The 18,350-nt window shown below is 67.9% G+C and overlaps 1 protein-coding gene across 2 annotated transcripts in view; it reads left to right on the forward strand.

The window, feature by feature from the left end:
- The window catches only part of SLC12A5 (solute carrier family 12 member 5), a 33,013-nt gene extending 15,408 nt beyond the window's left edge, over nt 1-17,605 (forward strand). For both annotated transcript variants that reach the window (XM_042801239.1, XM_042801240.1), the window contains exons 5-27: nt 240-294; nt 1,327-1,457; nt 1,657-1,898; nt 1,981-2,192; nt 4,691-4,858; nt 5,755-5,853; nt 6,004-6,061; nt 6,805-6,979; nt 7,774-7,892; nt 8,217-8,315; nt 8,442-8,561; nt 8,714-8,818; nt 8,898-9,066; nt 9,961-10,156; nt 10,237-10,406; nt 10,503-10,634; nt 10,874-10,981; nt 11,147-11,269; nt 11,350-11,537; nt 11,867-11,881; nt 12,432-12,565; nt 13,082-13,192; nt 13,332-17,605. In XM_042801239.1, the coding sequence (XP_042657173.1) occupies nt 240-294; nt 1,327-1,457; nt 1,657-1,898; nt 1,981-2,192; nt 4,691-4,858; nt 5,755-5,853; nt 6,004-6,061; nt 6,805-6,979; nt 7,774-7,892; nt 8,217-8,315; nt 8,442-8,561; nt 8,714-8,818; nt 8,898-9,066; nt 9,961-10,156; nt 10,237-10,406; nt 10,503-10,634; nt 10,874-10,981; nt 11,147-11,269; nt 11,350-11,537; nt 11,867-11,881; nt 12,432-12,565; nt 13,082-13,173 (2,910 nt within the window). In that variant the 3' untranslated portion in view covers nt 13,174-13,192; nt 13,332-17,605. The remainder of the gene's footprint in view (nt 1-239; nt 295-1,326; nt 1,458-1,656; nt 1,899-1,980; nt 2,193-4,690; nt 4,859-5,754; nt 5,854-6,003; nt 6,062-6,804; nt 6,980-7,773; nt 7,893-8,216; nt 8,316-8,441; nt 8,562-8,713; nt 8,819-8,897; nt 9,067-9,960; nt 10,157-10,236; nt 10,407-10,502; nt 10,635-10,873; nt 10,982-11,146; nt 11,270-11,349; nt 11,538-11,866; nt 11,882-12,431; nt 12,566-13,081; nt 13,193-13,331) is intronic.
- The last annotated feature ends 745 nt before the right edge of the window (nt 17,606-18,350 follow it).

The raw sequence follows: 18,350 nt of genomic DNA on the forward strand, positions 1-18,350 counted from the left end.
CCACCCATCTGTCCACCCATCTGTCCACCCGTCCGTCCATCCATCCATCCACCCGTCCGTCCACCCACCCACCCACCCACCCACCCATCCATTGTCCCAGCCCCGTGGCACATCTCAGCGTGGCCCTGGGGAGCCCCATGTCCCAGCATGGCCCCAGCTCTCCCTTCCCGCTCCCCTGTCCCTCTGCCCCAGCGAGGAGGGAGTTCTGCCGGGTGCCAACGCCGTGTTTCTTCCCGCAGACAATGCTGACGGCCATTTCCATGAGTGCAATCGCCACCAACGGCGTGGTGCCAGGTAGACACAAGTCCATGTCCGTGTATGTGCTGGGGGCGAGAGGATCTGTCTCCCTGCTGGGTTGGGTGCCTGGGGGGCCCCTGTTCCCTAGAAAGTCCGGGCCGAGCGTGGCAAAGGGCTTTTCCCCGAGAACATCCCTGAGGCCGTCCCGCTCCCTGGGCCGAGCTCTGGGGCTGCCCTGCGCGACGCACGGGAGGGCAGACATCGTGGCCAGCCGCTCCCCAGCCTTCTGCCACCAGCCCACGCGGGTTCCCCGTGGCCCGAGGGGAGCGCGGAGCTGGAGCTGCCACCCGTCCCCAGAGCTGCGCAGCGCAGATGGCAGCGAGAGCCGCCAGCAGCGGCTCCTCCCTCCGCCAGACCGGCGGGGCCGCGGGGGAGCGGGGAGCCGCGGCGGCAGGAGGATGGGGAGCCGGGTGCCGCGGGCTGGGCGGCGGGGCAGCCCCTCCTGCCGACCCCCCCGAGCTGTGCCGGGCGTGGGGACGCTGCTGTGTGCGGTCTCTACCCCCCGGGAAGGCACCAGCGGGGTCTGGCTGTGCGGGTGCCCCCAGGTTGCTCCCCCCAGAGTGTGCCCAGCCCCGCAGAGCCCCGGGGAGCTGGGAGCGGGCAAGCTGTGCCGTCCCTGGCTGGTCCCCGGGGCTGGGCGCAGCACTGACAGCCCCAGCGCAGGGTGTAATTAAAGTTATTTATCATCTTGCTGCCGTGGCGGGACCATCGATCCCGGCAGCCCGGCTCTAAGGGCTCCTCTGGGAGGATGGGGCAGGGCATGGCCCATGTCCCTGGGGCTCCATCACCTGCCCGGTGTCCCAGGGGACACGGGTCCCCGTGGCCATCACACCTGGCTGCTGGGCTCCTGCGGAACGGCTCTGCCAGCGCGCTCGCTCCCGCTGCGCCGGGGCCCTGGGGACTGTGTCCCGCTCTGTGCTGGAGCGGGGTCCAGGGCTGCACTGGCTCCATCCTGCCCTCCGGGACACCTGGCAGGGCTGGGGGGGCCGCTGGGGTCTGGCCAGGACCCACTTTTTCTCTCTCTGGCAGCCGGTGGCTCCTACTACATGATCTCGCGCTCCCTGGGACCTGAGTTTGGTGGGGCTGTGGGGCTCTGCTTCTACCTGGGCACCACGTTTGCTGGCGCCATGTACATCCTGGGCACCATTGAAATCCTGCTGGTATGTGCCCGGTTCTTCCCCCGGCGCGGTGCTGAGGGCTCAGGTCCTGGCCGGGCAGCTCTGCCCTCTCCTGCCCATGCTGCCTGCTCCTCATGGCCCATCAGGGAGCTGAGGCTTTGCAGTGGGGCCGAAGGACCCTTCCCTGGGGTCCCCTCCGTGGGGACATTGGCCAGGTGGTGATGCCATGACTCTCTCCCAGGCCTACATCTTCCCAGCCATGGCCATCTTCAAGGCAGAGGACGCCAGTGGGGAGGCGGCCGCGATGCTCAACAACATGCGTGTGTACGGCACCTGCGTGCTGACCTGCATGGCCACCGTGGTGTTCGTGGGGGTCAAGTACGTCAACAAGTTTGCCCTGGTCTTCCTGGGCTGCGTCATCCTCTCCATCCTCGCCATCTACGCCGGTGTCATCAAGTCGGCCTTCGACCCACCAAGCTTCCCGTGAGTACGGTGTCTGGTGGGGCTGTGGTGGGGCCGGGGTGCACAGACGTGTGTGGCTGAGGGCCTGCCCCCCGCTCCCCAGGATCTGCCTCCTGGGCAACAGGACCCTCTCGCGCCACGGCTTCGACCTCTGCACCAAGATGGTGGTGGAGGGGAATGAGACGGTGGGCTCCAAGCTCTGGGAGCTCTTCTGCACCTCCCGCTTCCTCAACGCCACCTGTGACGAGTACTTCACCATGAACAACGTGACTGAGATCGAGGGCATCCCCGGCGCCGCCAGCGGCCTCATCCAAGGTGGGCATGGCGTGGGGATGGAGGCGTGGGGCTGGCAGCATGGGGATGTGGGCGCGGGGATGGAGGCGTGGGGCTGGCAGCGTGGGGATGTGGGTGTGGGGACGGAAGCGTGGGGCTGGCAGCGTGGGGATGTGGGCGCGGGGATGGAAGCGTGGGGCTGGCAGCGTGGGGATGTGGGCGCGGGGATGGAGGCGTGGGGCTGGCAGCGTGGGGATGTGGGTGCAGGGACGGAAGCGTGGGGCTGGCAGCGTGGGGATGTGGGCGCGGGGACGGAGGCGCAGGACAATCCCCGGGGGAGCCGTGGTGGGGCAGCGACCGTGCCTGCCGGGCAGGGCTGGTGTTGGGGCCGGTACCGTGGCGGGGGCAGCCCCTTGGGCATGCCAGGTGGGGGCTGTGGGGCGGGTGGGCAGCGCCGGGTGAAGGCGAGGGGGTGCGCAGGCGATCCTGCCGCGGGCTGCTCTGCCCCTCGGGTGCAGCGAGCCGCGCTCGCGCCGGGCAGCAGGACAAACACCTGCACCACACAACTGAGCAGGATGGCCCCGAAGGATGCGGAGAGGCTGGGGAGGAATAAATCCTCCCTCTGCTTCCTCTTGGCCTTCGGAAAGGCTGGTATTGATCTGAGGTTTCACAAGGAGCGATGGTCCCTTGGGAGCACTTTGTTGCTGCGGCCGCAGCCGTGCTGGGAGAGTGGCCAGGGCCGCAGAAAAACTCATGAATTTGCTGGGAGGAGCCACTTTTGACCTGTTTTTCCAGAGCTGCTGGTGTGTTTGCCAGGTGCTCACACTCTGCAGTGGGCAGCGGAGGCCAGTGCTCAGTGCCACGCTCAGAGAGCATTTGCAGACCCCTGCTCTGGGGGGCCGTGCCAGCAGGGCCTGCTCGGGGTGCCCCTGCGCTGCGGTGGGTGCGGGGGCGGTGGCTGTGCTGGTCCTGCAGCGCACTGGGTGCATGCGGTGAGCTCGCAGCGGCTCCATCTCCAGCGGGTCCCGTGGAGCAGGGCAGGGACTGGGGTGCCCAGGCTGGGACTGGGGTGCCCAGGCAGGGACTGTGGTGCCCAGGCTGGGACTAGGGTGCCCGGACAGAGATAGGGGTGCCCAGGCTGGGACTGGGGTGCCCAGGCTGGGACTAGGGTGCCTGGGTTGGGACTGGGGTGCCCAGGTTGGGACTGGGGTGCCTGGGCTGGGACTGGGGTGCCCGGGCAGGAACTGGGGTGCCCGGGCTGGGACTGGGGTGCCCGGACAGGAACTGGGGTGCCTGGGTTGGGACTGGGGTGCCTGGGCACGGCTGGTTTTTGCTGTGGGGCAGCTGCGGGGCTGCTCCAGCCCGTCCCTGCCGCGGCGGCTGCGTGGACCCGGCTGTGGGAGCTTGGGCTTTGCTCAGCACGTGGCACTCGGGGCTACGGCTGCCGGGCTGCGTCACGGCGGTGCGGTGGAGCGTGTTCGCTGGGGCGGTGGTGTCCCATGCTGGGGTCTCCTGGGGCAGATAAGGAGTCCCTGGCTGCTCGGTACAGCCTGCTCCTGCCGGGGTGGGGACGTGGACCCCCTCACCCAGCCCGGCCAGGCTCTGTCGGGGCAGCAGGCAGGGAGTGTCTGACTGTGCCCTGCGCCTGGGGTGTGCGGGGCAGAGCCAGGAGCCAGCTGTGGGGCGGCTGGTGTCGAGGGTGACCGGGCTGGCAGTGTCCGGAGGCTGCGTGTCACCGTGCGGCCCCGGCAGAGCTGGCTGGGGCTGGCTGTGCCCCAGGCGCTGGGTCTCCCCGCGGGGAGAGGCGTGGGAGGACGAGCCGGGCAGGGCTGTGCGGGTGGGGGCTGCCAGCCCCGTCTGTCACCCCAGAGCGGTCAGGGGAGGTCACACGGCCGGGGAGGGGTGCTCAGCACCGGGTGCTGAGGCTGGTCCCCGTGGGGCCCCTTTGGGCCCGCGCCGCAGTCCCTTCGCAGTGCCGTGCCGAGGGCTGCTGGCCTCTCCCCGCCGTGCCCGGGCGCTGGCTGCTCGCTGCTGCTCCAGTTTCTCCCCGTGATCTGCGGCCAAGGCAGCGCGCGGAGGGACACTAAGCCTGTTACATCAGCCCCGCACTCGTAATCCCATCAAAAACATTATCAAGTTACTTTGACACGATCCACTTTCCTTAAACCTGTGTTGATCAGCATTAATTATATTACCCTCTTAATTATTTGCTACCGCAATCCCACGTCAGCTGCTCCAGAATCTTGCGGGGACGATGCCAGTGGCAGGACAGACCTGCTCTGGTTGCCCACCCGTGTTGCTGGGCCTGTCCCCACCCTGGGTGTCTCCGCACACCCGTGACAGGCTGGGGACGCCCTGTCCCTCGCCCGCCGGATGCCGGTGGCCCCGGCTGTGCCGGCTGCTGAGTGGGGCTGGGGCGGGGGGAGGCGGCACTGGACACCCCCACGCTCCGTCCCTGTGGGCTGTGGGGCAGGAGGGTGCTGTGCTGGGTGCGGGCGGCTCTCCGGCACCTCCCCACGCGCTGCCCGGCCTCCTCGCAGAGAACCTCTGGAGCTCGTACCTGACCAAGGGCGTGATCGTGGAGAAGCGGGGGCTGCCCTCCGTGAGCCCCCCCGACACCCCAGTGGACATGGACCAGCCTTACGTCTTCAGCGACATGACCTCCTACTTCACCTTGCTCGTCGGCATCTACTTCCCCTCGGTCACAGGTGGGAGCCCCGCGCGTGCCGGGGGGCACCGGTGGGCACACGTGCCGGCGGCCGCGCTCCCGCCGAGCCCCACGTGCGCGGACCCCCCGCGCTGGGTGCGGTGGGGGTGGCTCGCAGCCCGCGCCTCCCACGCAGCCGCCCGCGCTCCAGATCTGACGGTGCCGCTCGGTGCTGTGCTGACGTTCCACGGCTCCCGTATTTATAGCTCCCCGGGGGTGGAGGAGCACCCCCCCGCCCCCCCCCCCCCCCCCCGCCCCAGTCCCGCTGTGGGGTGCAGCCGCTGGGTCCCGCCTGCAGCTCCGCGGGTGCCAGAGCCGGTGGGACGCCCCGGGGCTGTTCCCGGCACGGTGATGTCCTGCAAGGCCGCCCAGCGCTCGGACCCGGCCGCCCTCCCGCCCAGTGCCCCCTTACCGGCAGGTCCCGGTTCTTCCGTGGTGCGTGTCCCCGCAGTGACGTGGGTGGCCGTGTCCCGGCCGGGCACAGTGGGACGGCCACCCTGGCCACTGCCACAGCAGGAGTGCGGGTCATCCCTCGGACCTGCCGGTGCTGGCCGTGTCCCCGCCTGGCCTCCTGCCTTCCCAGGGCAGCGCCGGGGCTGGACCCTGTCCCTGTCGCTGCCGCAGTCCCTGTCTGGGAGCTAATTAAGGGCTAATGAGACAAGTCGCTTACGAGCGTTTTGAGCCTAATTCTTCAGTGGCCTCAGACCGCGGCTCGGGGAGCCGAGGGGAGCGGGCGGGGGGTCCCACGCTCTGTGCCCGCTCCCCATCGTGTCCCACGGCCGAGCCGGTGCCGTGCCGCACTCGGGGCTGGCGCGGAGCCCGGCACGAGCCGTCCTGCCAGCCGGGACGGGCCAGGGCTGCGGCTCTGCCCACGGTGGCACCGGCCCCTCTGCCCAGGGATCATGGCCGGCTCCAACCGCTCCGGAGACCTGCGGGACGCCCAGAAGTCCATCCCCACGGGCACCATCCTGGCCATCGCCACCACCTCGGCGGTCTGTATCCTTCAGGGCTCGCCGGAGCCTGGGCTGCGGTGCTGAGGGGGGTGGGCTCACTGCGTGGGGCTGACCCACGCAGGTGCCCCACCGGGCTGGGACGGGGCGGGGGCAGGACTCTGCATCCTCCTGGCTCTCCTTGACCACCCGGTAGATATCAGCTCTGTCGTGCTTTTTGGGGCATGCATCGAGGGGGTCGTCCTGCGTGACAAGTGAGTGTCCTGGGGCCATGGGGGGCAGGGGTGGGGGAAGCCCGGCAGCCCCCCAGGAGCAGCCTCCAGGAACGGGCTGGGACAGGGGCAGCCCTGGGAGGGGCTGGGGGTGTGGGGGGCTGCAGCTGGGCCACTGGGCAGACAGGGTGGTACTGGAGGGTCTGTGAGGGTCCAGGGGTGAGAGCACCAGGATGGGGGGGACTCCTGGGGGGGGCCCAAGCTTGTAACAGGTGCTGGGGGCTCGTGTGCGCCCTGACCGTGTTCTTGCTGCACATCTGCAGCCCTTCCTCCCGCTGCAGGGCTGCAGGCAGCGCGCTTGTTTGTCAGCAGGCAGGGCTGCCCGCGCTGCCTGCATATCTGGGGCAGCCCAGCTCGCTGCATGCGGCTGGTGACACTTCTGGGTCGCCAGCACCAACACAGACAGGATCCAACTGCACGCAGCCTTAATCAGCCTCCTCCTAGCACCCCCCCCCCCCCCCCGCCTCCCCCTCGTCCCCCGCTGTGGTCACGGGCAGGGGGACGGGGACAGACCCCCCGCTACCTGAGAGCCCACTCCCCGCAGGGGGTGAGGACCATCAGCAGGTGGGGCAGGACCCTTCCCCAGTCCTGTCCTATTCCCCCCCCCCCAGTGATGTCCCTCGGTGTCTGATCTGCCGGGGGGGACTGGGTTGTGCCGCCGCGGTGCTGGTGCTCTCAGGGCTCAGCCACGGGACAGGGCTGCAGGTGATGCTGGTGCCCCACAGGTTTGGTGAAGCTGTTAACGGGAACCTGGTGGTTGGCACCCTGGCGTGGCCGTCCCCGTGGGTCATTGTCATCGGCTCCTTCTTCTCCACGTGTGGGGCCGGGCTGCAGAGCCTCACCGGAGCCCCCCGCCTCCTGCAAGCCATCTCCAGGGACGGGATCGTGCCCTTCCTCAGGGTAGGCATCCCCCGAGCCCAGCACTGCCAGCCCCGAGCACCCACCGCCGCCGCAGATCCCACCAGCACCACTGCCTGACAGCGCAGCCCGCCCAGCCCTCGTCCCGCCGGCACCGGCGTGGCGGTGGGCGGCCGGGGGGGTTTGGCTGCGGTGTCGGTGGGATGAGGGTGCTGGGAAAGGTCAGGCTCCCCTCCCCCCCGCTGCCGTGCTGCTTCATATTTTATCTGCTCTCTGAAGACGCGTTCTCACAACCTCATCTCTCTAAATCCAACCCGACAGCTCCTCCCAGGGAAGAGCGGGCTAATTTTATCCTCTCTCCTTCAACCTGCCAGCCCCAGCCCAAGCTCTTGCTCGCTCACACCGCCCGCACCCGCTAATGAATCCGGACACGCGCCCCCACCCCGTGTCCCCACGGCTGCAGAAGGAGCTGCTCCCCGCCGGCAGCATGTCCGTCCCGGGCACGGGGTGCCCAACTCCACGCTGGCTGTGGCCAGGCTGAGCTGGGGCTCGTCCCTGGGTGGGCGTCCCAGGGGGACAGGGGCTGCTCTGGGTGCAGGGGGGGCTGTAGGGTCTTGGGGCATGGGGCTGTACTGGCAGTGGGAGCCAGTCCCGCCAGCCTTGGGACCGCTCCCCTGGTGCCACCCGGCCCTGGCACTCGCGGTGGGGCTTGCGTGGTCCCAGTGCACCCAGTCCCTGCTCCCAGCCAGGGCGGGGTGCAGGGGATGGTCCGGCTCCATCGGGCTGTGCTGAGGACCCTCGCCTGATGTGCCCCTCTCCCCCCCCGCCGCTCCCAGGTCTTCGGCCATGGCAAAGCCAACGGGGAGCCGACGTGGGCCCTGCTGCTCACAGCCTGCATCTGCGAGATCGGGATCCTGATCGCCTCCCTGGACGAGGTGGCTCCCATCCTCTCCATGTAGGCAGCATGCTCTGTCCACCCGCACCTTCGCGAGCGGCGGACGGGCCCCCTCGCCCTGTCCTGGCGGGTGGCGCGTGGGGGGTCTCTGCTCCTCGGGGTGGGGGGCACCCCTCTGCCCTGGCCCCTGTCCGGGAGGAGGGGAGCCCAGGGCCGCTCCTTGGCCAGTGTTGGGGTCAGGTTGCTCCACGGTGCCGGCTCCCCCGTCCGTCGGTGGGGCTGCTCCAGCGCTGGCTACCCCGGGGCCGGGAGGTGCGACGGGGTCCGGCCGCGTCCCCGGTCGGTCCCGGCGCGGCTCGCTCAGCCTCATCCTCTCTCCTGCAGGTTTTTCCTCATGTGCTACATGTTCGTCAACCTGGCGTGCGCGGTGCAGACGCTGCTGCGGACGCCCAACTGGCGGCCCCGCTTCCGCTACTACCACTGGTGAGCCGGGACGGGATGGGACAGGACGGGGGCGGGGGCGGTGGGGTGTCCCACCGCCCCCCAGGCTGGGGACCCCAGCACGGCTGTGGGGCCCGGGGTGCGCTGACGGCGCGGTGCTCTCCGCAGGACCCTGTCCTTCCTGGGCATGAGCCTCTGCCTGGCGCTGATGTTCATCTGCTCCTGGTACTACGCGCTGGTCGCCATGCTGATCGCCGGCCTCATCTACAAATACATCGAGTACCGCGGGTAAGGGCGGCCGTGGTGCTGCAGCCCCTGCCGGTGCTGGCAGCCACCCCTCGGTGTGGGCTGCTCGGCTCCCCTGGGATGCTCCGGGGTGCCGGCGTGGCGCTCCGTGGCCGGAGCCGTGGACGTCTCTTACGCGCTGCCGGTTCCCACAGGGCGGAGAAGGAGTGGGGCGACGGGATCCGGGGGCTGTCCCTGAGCGCAGCCCGCTACGCCCTGCTGCGGCTGGAGGAGGGGCCCCCCCACACCAAGAACTGGAGGTGAGGCCAGGCTGGGGCCGGGGGGGCTGCGGGGGGGCCGGGCAGGGCGCGGGCACTGACTGCAGGACCGTCCTTCCAGGCCGCAGCTGCTGGTCCTGGTCCGCGGGGACCAGGAGCAGAACGTGGTGCACCCGCAGCTCCTGTCCTTCACGTCGCAGCTCAAGGCCGGCAAGGGCCTCACCATCGTGGCCTCCGTGCTGGAAGGGACCTTCCTGGACAACCACCCGCAGGCGCAGAGGGCAGAGGAGGTGAGAGATTCCCGTGTGCCCGCAGCCGTCCCCAGGAGCCCCGTTTCTTCCCCACGGCCAGGGCGGGCAGCCCCGCTTGCCGGGAGAGCACCAGGGCAGCCCTGGGCAGAGCCCAAAGGCTCCACACTTCACCGGTGCTTGGGGCACTGAGGGGACCTCCAGACCCCTGCCCCCCTCCCCAGACACACCAGCACCAGCTGGGCACTGGTCCCAGTCTTGGCCAGCTGCTGCAGAGCTTGGCACAGCACAGCGTGGCGTGGCCTGGCATGGCACCGCACGGCACAGCATGGCGCAGCACAGCATGGCACGGCATGGCACAGCATGTCCTGGCACGGCACGGCACGGTGCCCGTCCAGGGGGCTGCTGTGCTGAGCACCCCCTCAGCTGCCCTGCAGCCCCCGCAGCCCCCACCCTCCCCACGGCCCCCACGGCCCCGGTGCCGGGCAGGGCCGGGGGCAGGAGCCTTTCCGCGCCGGAGCGAGAGCCCTCCCCACCCCCACCCCTCCGCACCAGCCGGGTGGCACATTAATGAGATTAAGCCCTCGGAAGCAAACAGTTTCTCTCCCATGCAGACATGTTATAATTTCTCTGAGTAAATAACTCTAATTGCTGCTCCGCCGCCCATCAGAGCCCTGGCACAGGGACACCCTCCGCTCGGCACGGCGTAGAGCCGCGCGCCAGCTCTGCTCACCGCCAGGCCTCATCCCTCCCGGCCCAGAGCCGCCGGCGTGCCGTGGGGCGCAGAGACCTGGGCACCCCACAACCTGCACCCGCGCCCTGCGCCCCGCGCCCTGCCTGGCCAGGGTGCTGGTGCCGGGGCTGGCGGCTGCCGTGCCAGCGGCAAGCGCCCGTCCCCGGGCACCGCGGGCTCTGACCCCCCTCTCCCCCCGCCAGTCCATTCGCCGGCTGATGGAAGCGGAGAAGGTGAAGGGCTTTTGCCAGGTGGTGATCTCCTCCAACCTGCGCGATGGCATGTCCCACCTCATCCAGTCCAGCGGGCTGGGGGGGCTGCAGCACAACACGGTGCTGGTGGGCTGGCCCCGCAGCTGGCGCCAGAAGGAGGACCACCAGACCTGGAGGAACTTCATCGGTAGGCACCGCGGAGGGTGGGTGCCGCTGGGCCGGGGGGGCTGCGAGCCGCCCCGGCTGACCTGGACCTTCCCCTCCCAGAGCTGGTGCGAGAGACCACGGCCGGGCACCTGGCCTTGCTGGTGGCCAAGAATGTCGCCATGTTCCCGGGCAACCAGGAGCGCTTCTCGGAGGGCCACATCGACGTCTGGTGGATTGTCCATGACGGGGGGATGCTCATGCTGCTGCCCTTCCTCCTGCGGCACCACAAGGTACCTTGGGCCCCGCGGTGCGGGGCCGGGGCCGGGGCCGGGGCCGGGGCCGGGGCCATCCCCGCCGAGCCGTGCCCATCCCTCCCTCCCTCGCAGGTCTGGCGCAAGTGCAAGATGCGAATCTTCACGGTGGCACAGATGGACGACAACAGCATCCAGATGAAGAAGGACCTGACCACGTTCCTGTACCACCTGCGCATCACTGCGGAGGTGGAGGTGGTGGAGATGGTGAGTGCTGGGATGGGGTGCGTGTCGCAGCCTGGGATGCTGCATGTGGGACAGCCAGACAGACCCTGCCCCGGGGGGACACAGCACCACAGGGACACGCAGCTCCACAGTGGGACACAGCACCACGGGGACACGCAGCGTCATGGGGACACGTAGGTTCACCGAGGGATGCAGGGCCAGTCAGGGAGCGATGGGTGCAGCTCACCCTGCCCCGTGGTTTCTCCTGTCCCCCTCCACAGCATGAGAGCGACATCTCTGCCTACACCTACGAGAAGACGCTGGTGATGGAGCAGCGCTCCCAGATCCTCAAGCAAATGCACCTCACCAAGAACGAGCGGGAGCGGGAGGTGAGGTGCAGGACAGCCTGGGTGGGATCCAGCCCCTGTGGTGGCTGTGCTGCCGACCGAGCTGCCCCACAGCTCTGCGCACTCATCCTGCCGGGGAGCTGGGGCTGCCGGCTCGGGTCTGCCTGGCCAAGGCCTCTTCTGCCCCGCTGACCCTGTCCCACACAGATCCAGAGCATCACGGACGAGTCCCGCGGCTCCATCCGGCGCAAGAACCCGGCCAACACGCGCCTGCGCCTGAGCGTCCCCGAGGAGCAGGTGGGCGACAGCGAGGAGAAGCCAGAGGAGGAGGTGAGGGGCTGCGCCAGGATGGGGCCCGGGCAGGCAGCTGGCCCTGGCCCCTGCCCACCGTCCCCCTCTCCTCTCTGCAGGTCCAGCTCATCCACGACAAAAACGCCACCACCTTCTCCAGCAGCTCCCAGTCCCCCGGCGACGAGGTGGAGACGGCCCCCGAGAAGGTGCATCTCACCTGGACCAAGGAGAAGTCTGTCGCCGAGAAGAACAAGAGCAAGAGCCCTGTCAGCCCTGAGGGCATCAAGGACTTCTTCAGCATGAAGCCGTACGGCCCCACATGCTGCCACCCTGTCCCACCTGCACCCTGCATCCCCGGCCATCGCTGCCCGCCTGGGCCAGGCGGGTGCAGGCAGGGCTCCGGCAGCACCAGCGCGGTCCCTGCCCTGAGGAGGGGGTCTGGCAGCCCGGGTGCCCTGAGCCTGCCCCTGCGGAGGGGCTGGGTGGGAGGCGGGGGGGGGTAGGGTCCCCGCGCAGACCTGCGCTGGCGAGGGCCGGGGCGCCCGGGCAGCGCTGCAGGGACTCGGGGCGCACACTCAGCTCTCACCTCTTCTCTCTCTTTCTCTTTCTCCCCCGGCCCCATTGTGCTCCTGGCAGCGAGTGGGAGAACCTGTAAGTCTGGGTTTGGCTGGGGGCCGGGTCCCGGGGCGGGGGGGGGGGAGCCGGGCCACTGCTCGTGGGGCAGCGTGCCCGCAGCCATCGGGGCTGCCCCCGTGCACGAGGGCGGCTCGGTGCGCTGCGGCAGCTGCTGCCGGTGCCGTGCGAGACATCTCACCCAGGCGGCATGCGGGGGCCGTGGCTGCCAGCCCCGGGGCGGGCTCTGCGCGCCGCGTGGTGCCCACGCTGCGTGCTCCCTGTCTGCCCCGTTACGCTGCCGGCAGCCTCCTGCAAGCCTGGGCTTGGGCACCCGTGGCGGCGCGGGTGCTGGCTGCTCCTGCTCACTCCCACAGGGCTCGGTCCCGCGCAGCCACGGCGTGCCACTGCCCACGGGCCCGGTGCGTGGCCCTGCGGCTCCCAGCCGCTGGTGCAGGCTCAGAGCCTGCTGTACCCGCAGCTTGTGCCGCAGCCCAGCCCCAGCCCGCTCTGGGGCAGGAGGCCAGCCCGCCCCGTGGCCCCTTGGGGCTGGTGTGGGGCTGTGCCCCACATGTGCTGTCGCCCCCAGGAACCAGTCCAACGTGCGGAGGATGCACACGGCTGTGAAGCTCAACGAGGTGATTGTGAAGAAGTCCCAGGACGCCAAGCTGGTCCTGCTGAACATGCCGGGGCCTCCCCGCAACCGGAAAGGGGATGAGAACTGTATCCTTCCCGCAGGGCTGCTGCCTTGGGGCTGGCGCAGGGACCCCTCTCTGCAGGGGGGGCCGCAGCTCCCCCAAGGCTGGTGGATCTTGCAGGCGAGTGCCGGCGGGCACAGGTCAGGCACCCGAGCCCAGACCCTCCCACGCCTCCTGTGCCTGGCTGGGTGCGACAGCGGTCGCTGGCACAGCCTGCCTGTCCGGCAGAGCCGATGCCTGCGGGGCGGGTGGTGGGAGCTGCGTGGCATTGCACCCACACGTGTGAGCACGACGGCGCGTTTCAGGGACACGGGCGCAGACCTGCGGGGCTTGGCTGCCTGCTGTGCCGCTCGGCCCCCTTCCCCGTTGTGCGGAGCCAGCGTGAGTGGGCCCCCCCGGCCCCTCGACACAGGACTGACCCCCCCAGCCCCCGGCTCCGGTGCAGGGGCTCACAGTGTCGGTGCCATGGGGCCGGGCAGGGATGGTGCTGGGCTGGCCCCTTGCTCCGTTGTGGCGTTGTTCCTCCTTGACGGCCGGGCAGACATGGAGTTCCTGGAGGTGCTGACGGAGCACCTGGACCGAGTGCTCCTGGTGCGCGGTGGGGGTCGGGAGGTCATCACCATCTACTCCTGAAACACGGCGCGCGAGTGAGGTTTGTCTGCACGCTGAGAGCCCCGCCACCCCTTTGCACCGTGCTCCTGGAGGGGAGGAGGGAAGGCCTGATGGCAGCCGGTGCACAGAAACTTCACCTGGCTTTGGCCGTGCCCCTGATCTCTCCATTCGAACTGCAGCACCAGATCTTCCGGGAGCATCCAGCACCAGAGCAGCTGTTCCTCATTGCAACATCACAGCACTGCTGTCCTTGTTTATATATAAATATATACAGTGTACCGCGGACTGAGCACCAGAGCCCAGTGCTGCCGCCGCTGCCCGTCCCCGGCAGCGCCAGCCCCAGCGCTGCTGCTCGCAGCCCCGGCCGGGCAGGAGGGCGGCTGTGCCAGGACGGGCTCCCGGCCCCACCGTGCAGCCACCCCTGCGCGGAGCTTGTGCCCCGCGGCCGCCCGCGCCGGGAGAAGAGAGAGGCCACCAGCACGCTTTCCTCGCCGGACGCTCCTCTCCCCCGCTCCGGCAGCGCCCGGGGCTGCCTCCCACGGCGCTGCCCCCCGGCCGCCCCTCGCCACCGCGGGCCTGGACGGCCCCACCGCGCTGCTGCCTCGCGCCGCCCGTCTCCGGAGGCTGTGGGCCCAGCTTGTGGAGATGCAGCGTGACGGTTTGGAGAGGGCAGAGGGTGGGGGGCAGCCGCGGGGGGGTCGGGTGCTGGACCGCAGCAATCCCACGACAGTATGAGCCCGGGGCGGGGGTGGGTGGGGGGTGCTCCCTCGCCCCCTTCCCCACTGGCTCCAGGCTCTCCCTGCCCCGACGCTCTCCTGGTGCTTGTGCCGCGGTCGTGCCGCGGAGCTGCGGTGTCGGGAGCCGAGCGGAGGCCCCGCCGCGCGCAGCGTGAGCTGGAGCCGCTCTGCGGCCGCTGGAGCTGCGTGGGTGCCGCTGACCCCCTGCGCAGAGGAGTCCTGTCCCACCCTGTTCCCCCCCGCCCCGCTCCCCCGCCACCCTGCACTGGGGGCTCTCGGCCCCCCCAGCACCTGCACATGCATCCGGGCCCCCCCCGTGCCCCGCTGTGCTCCCTGCTGCTCCCCAGGGCTTCGCTGCTAACCGGGCCCCGGCCCCAGGCACTCGCAGACGCTGCCACGGGGCTGTAGGGAAGTCCGGATCTGCGCGTAGTTTTAACATATGCAAAGTCCGTTTGCCTGGTCCCGGACCCCGTGGCAAGGGGTGCCTGGAGGGGTCCCACTGCCCCCTCTCCGGGCTGGCCAGGGCGGCCCAGGCACCGGCCCCGCGGCCGCTGCAGCCCCGAGCCCGTCCCGTCCCGCAGCCCCCGCGTGCAGGGGGACAGTTCAAACAGCAGCTCCAGGGTCCCCCCCTGTCGTCGTCCCCCCACCCCCAGCATCTCTCACGCCAGAGAAACTGAGGAGCTTTTAACAAATGTGAATGGTTCCAGGAACCACGCAGGAAGCGGTGCCGAGGGCAGCCAGGGCGCCTGCCGGCGCCCACCCCGGCCCCATGTACATAGTGTACATAATACAGTACGTGTATTTTTAAAGTGATCATATTTATGTTAATAGAACCAGATGAAGTCTATATATAGAGATCTATATCTATTCTGAGAGATGCAGGGCTCTGCTAGCACCAGGCCGTGGGGATGGAGAGCCGAGACAGGCTGCTCCTGCACAACACGGGTGCCCACCCGTCACACCGAGTGTGCTGGAGCAGTGGTGAAGGCTGCAGCCTTCCCCGGCCACCAGCAGCCCCTGGGAAAGGGCCAGGTCACAGGTTTATTCTCTTCTCAATTTAGCTTCTTAAGAGTTTTCAGGGAAAAGAAGTCACAGACTTTTCTGAACTTGTTTCACAGCAGATTTGAGCTTCCACTCGAAGTGCAGCCCGCTAAGAGTTGCCCTCTCCCGGCAGTGCTGGCTGCTTTGTGCCAGCCTGACCCCCCCCCCTCCGGCCAGAGCTGAGCCCCCGCGCTGAAGCGCTCGCCCCCCTTGCCCCCCCCCCAACCTGCTCCCCAAAGCTGCCCTGCACCGCCTGACCCCCCCAGCCTCCCCGAGAGCAGGACCCTCCCTGCGCACCGGATGGCTCCAGTCCCCGCTCCCTCTGCAGAGTTCCTCTACTCCTCCAGGTCCAGGCCAAAGCTATGTGGGGCTGCTCGGGTAAAAAGCAGTGGGTTTCTTCATGTTGGGTTCTTTGTTTTTTTTGATTTAAGATACTACTTAGACACACTCCCAGACCAAAACCAAGCCCCAGCTGCACATCTGTGCCTGCTCATGCCTTGCTCCGACATTTCCATCACTCCCAAAGTGCCTCCCTTCTCTCCAGCAGCAACCCCAGCCACAGCCAGACTTTCTGCCATGGTAGCTTGGATACCTGCGTGGCTGCACTGGTCTGCTGCAGGCTGTGGTGCGGAAGCCGGTCCCAAGGGCGTGGGGAGCTTGGTGTTTACAGGAGGTGACTTGTGGAGAGCTGAGACCTGGTTTCAGCACAGGAGCTCCGGGCTGAGGGATGGTGCAGACACACAGGGCAGCCCTCTCTGGTCCTGCCGCTGCCTCAGCTGCTCGGGAGCTGTTGGAAGAGCAGGCAGGCATCTGCAAGTGTAAAGTTCCTTTAGCTTTGGGAAGGGCAGCCCCATGGGAAGCAGGATTTGCCAGTCTCTAGCTGCTCTGCCCCTTGGACCTGGTCCTACACCTCCACACACAAGCTCACGTGCTGTTTCCAGCCTCCCCGAATTATTTGAGGCGCTTCTGCAGCAACAGGGGAGGCACGCACAGCACCCTGCCCACTCATCTCACGTGCTAGCACCACGCTTGCCGGACCTAGAACGCTTGCCAGCTGCTCCGCCTCTTCCAAGGTGCCCCCTGCAGTCACCCTCTCATTCCAGCTTGGCTCAGCCCGGCGCAGGGAGCGGGTCCCCAGGGCAGAGGCAGGTGACCCGCAGCGCCTGCCTCTGCCGGGGCTGCAGCCAGCGTCAGGGCAAAGAGCCCCTGGGGGTGGCAGGGAACGGCGCTGCCAGCAGAGCAGCCGTGAGGCAGCGGGGCTGGGGCACGCTCCTGCGCCGAGAGGTCTGCTTCATCGCCTCCCCAGCACCACCCGCGGGTCCCATTGCCCCCTCAGCACCACTTCTACCCCCGCTGGTAAAGCCACGGTCCCGGTTCCCCCGGGGAGCAGGAAAGCGAGCCCTTCCCACCGGTGCTGCTGAAAAAAGGCGTTCCCCTCCCTCACCCTCCAGCAAGAGCAGGGGCACAGCTCTAGAGAGAGCCAGGGCTGCCTCATCACCCCCGCCAGGCAAAATTCGGCTGTGGCAAGAAAGGTGCTGGTTTCCACAGCGAGCGCGAGCTCTCGCTCGCTGTAGGCTGGAGAGGGCCAGTTTTAGCAGACAGCACTGCATGTTAGTTTACAAACCCAGCCCTGCACGTTTGGCCTCTGTGAGTGTTCAGTTTCCCCACGGAGCACCCTTCTGCCGTTCCACCTTGGTGAAGACAGTGTCCTCCTCTGGTAGACACGCAAGTTCCTCCCTGGCACATGCGCAGACACGTTTCGGTTTTTTGTTCCAGACAGGAAGGTCTCGACCCCCGGGCCTGTTCCGCAGGCGGGCCGCTGCCGTGCGCGGCGCTGAGCGGGCCGGGGTGGCCCGCAGCGCCCGGGGAGCGCGCAGACCCGCAGCCGCATCCCGCCGGCGCGCGGCACCGGCCTCTGCTCCGCTCCGGCTCCTGGCGCCGGAGCGCGGGGGGGCTGCCCTGTCCCTGCCAGCTGGGGGGCACAGGCCCCCCCCGGCCCCGGCCCCGGCTCCCCCCGGGGCGGCACTGCGGGAGGCGCAGGCAGCGCCCGGCCTGGGCCGGTGCTGGGCCGGGGGAAGGACGAGATGCTGCACGAGGGCGAGAGTTGCACTACAAGAGTCAAGACCCTCCTCTGTGTAGCAGGACTAAAAACTAGCAGCGAGACCAGAAGGTCTGAGATTTGCTGGTGACAACACTTTCTGTGCTACATGTGCAATATATTTGTTATGAATGTTATCACAGAGTCAGTTCATTCGATAATCTTTTAATCACTGTAGCTAGATGTTCTACGTCCATTCGAGTGACTTTTATTCGAGTGCAATATTTCAATAGACATGTAGTGACCTAGTATGCTTTGTGTTTTAGAGAATCTTCGTGCAGAGCAATGCAATTAAGTTTAAAACCTTGTAAATAAAACGGGTTGCAAACCAAAAAAAGAAAAGAAAAGAAAAAAAAAAAAAAGAGTATTAGGCTTGCATTTAATTTCTGTGAGTGTTTCAGTATCGTGCACTAGGCCGCCTCAGTACAGACCCTGTGTTCTCTGTGCAGGTATTAATGGAGGAGTGGCTCCTCGGCTGTTGAATGCTCCCTGTTAATGCTTTACTGCTTTAACTGTACTCATTTTTCTAGACTCCTGTCTGCACAAAATGCAATAAATGATTTTATTACACCCTTCACTTCTTGCACGGGGAGTTTTCACTTGCTCCTAGGGTCTCCACAGCTCTTTTGCACTTGGCTGCTACCCGTTCCACGACAAGGAGCAAGGCCTAACGGGCAGCCGCAGAAGGCAGAGGAAGCAAAACATCGGGAGAGGAACAGGCTCTCCCAAATGCCACAGCTCCCACGTCTAAGCTCAGGCAAATTTCCCATCACCCCGTCAAAGACGCTTCACCTGTCTGCACGGTTGTAGAGCCGGAGAAAGGGACCTAACAAAAAGAGACGGGAGGGGGGAAGGCGGCGGACGGACGGACGGACGTCCTTCTGTCCCCTCAGGTGGCGCAGCAGCGGCAGCACTCAGCCGGCGCAGGCCGGTGCTGAACGCACAGGTACTTGCGCCCCAAGCGCTCGCAGCCGCCGGACAATTAACAGCAACTGCGGGCGGGCGCCAGAGCAGCCCGAGCAGCCCCTGCCCGCCCGGCAGCAGCAGCCCGGGAGGCTTCGCCCCTCTCACGCCGGCCCCGGGCCTGCGGGTCCCTCCAGGGGCACCTGGGCTGCTCCCCGAGATCACCGAGTCCGCGGCCCCAGAGTATCCGTGAGGCACCCCCGAGCCGAAGCGTTACAACCCGAGGCAGACACAGGGTTCTCCCAGCGGGTCACGGTCAGGTCTGTACGCTTTCGGCCTAGCATCCAGTGCTGGGCAGCGTCTGACAGCTCATCGGGAAGAAGAGCGCAGTGGCAAACACAGAGGAATAACGCATTCCA

Source organism: Tyto alba, unplaced genomic scaffold, assembly GCF_018691265.1.
Source record: "Tyto alba isolate M040663 unplaced genomic scaffold, T.alba_DEE_v4.0 Super-Scaffold_33, whole genome shotgun sequence".
Lineage (NCBI taxonomy): Eukaryota > Metazoa > Chordata > Aves > Strigiformes > Tytonidae > Tyto > Tyto alba.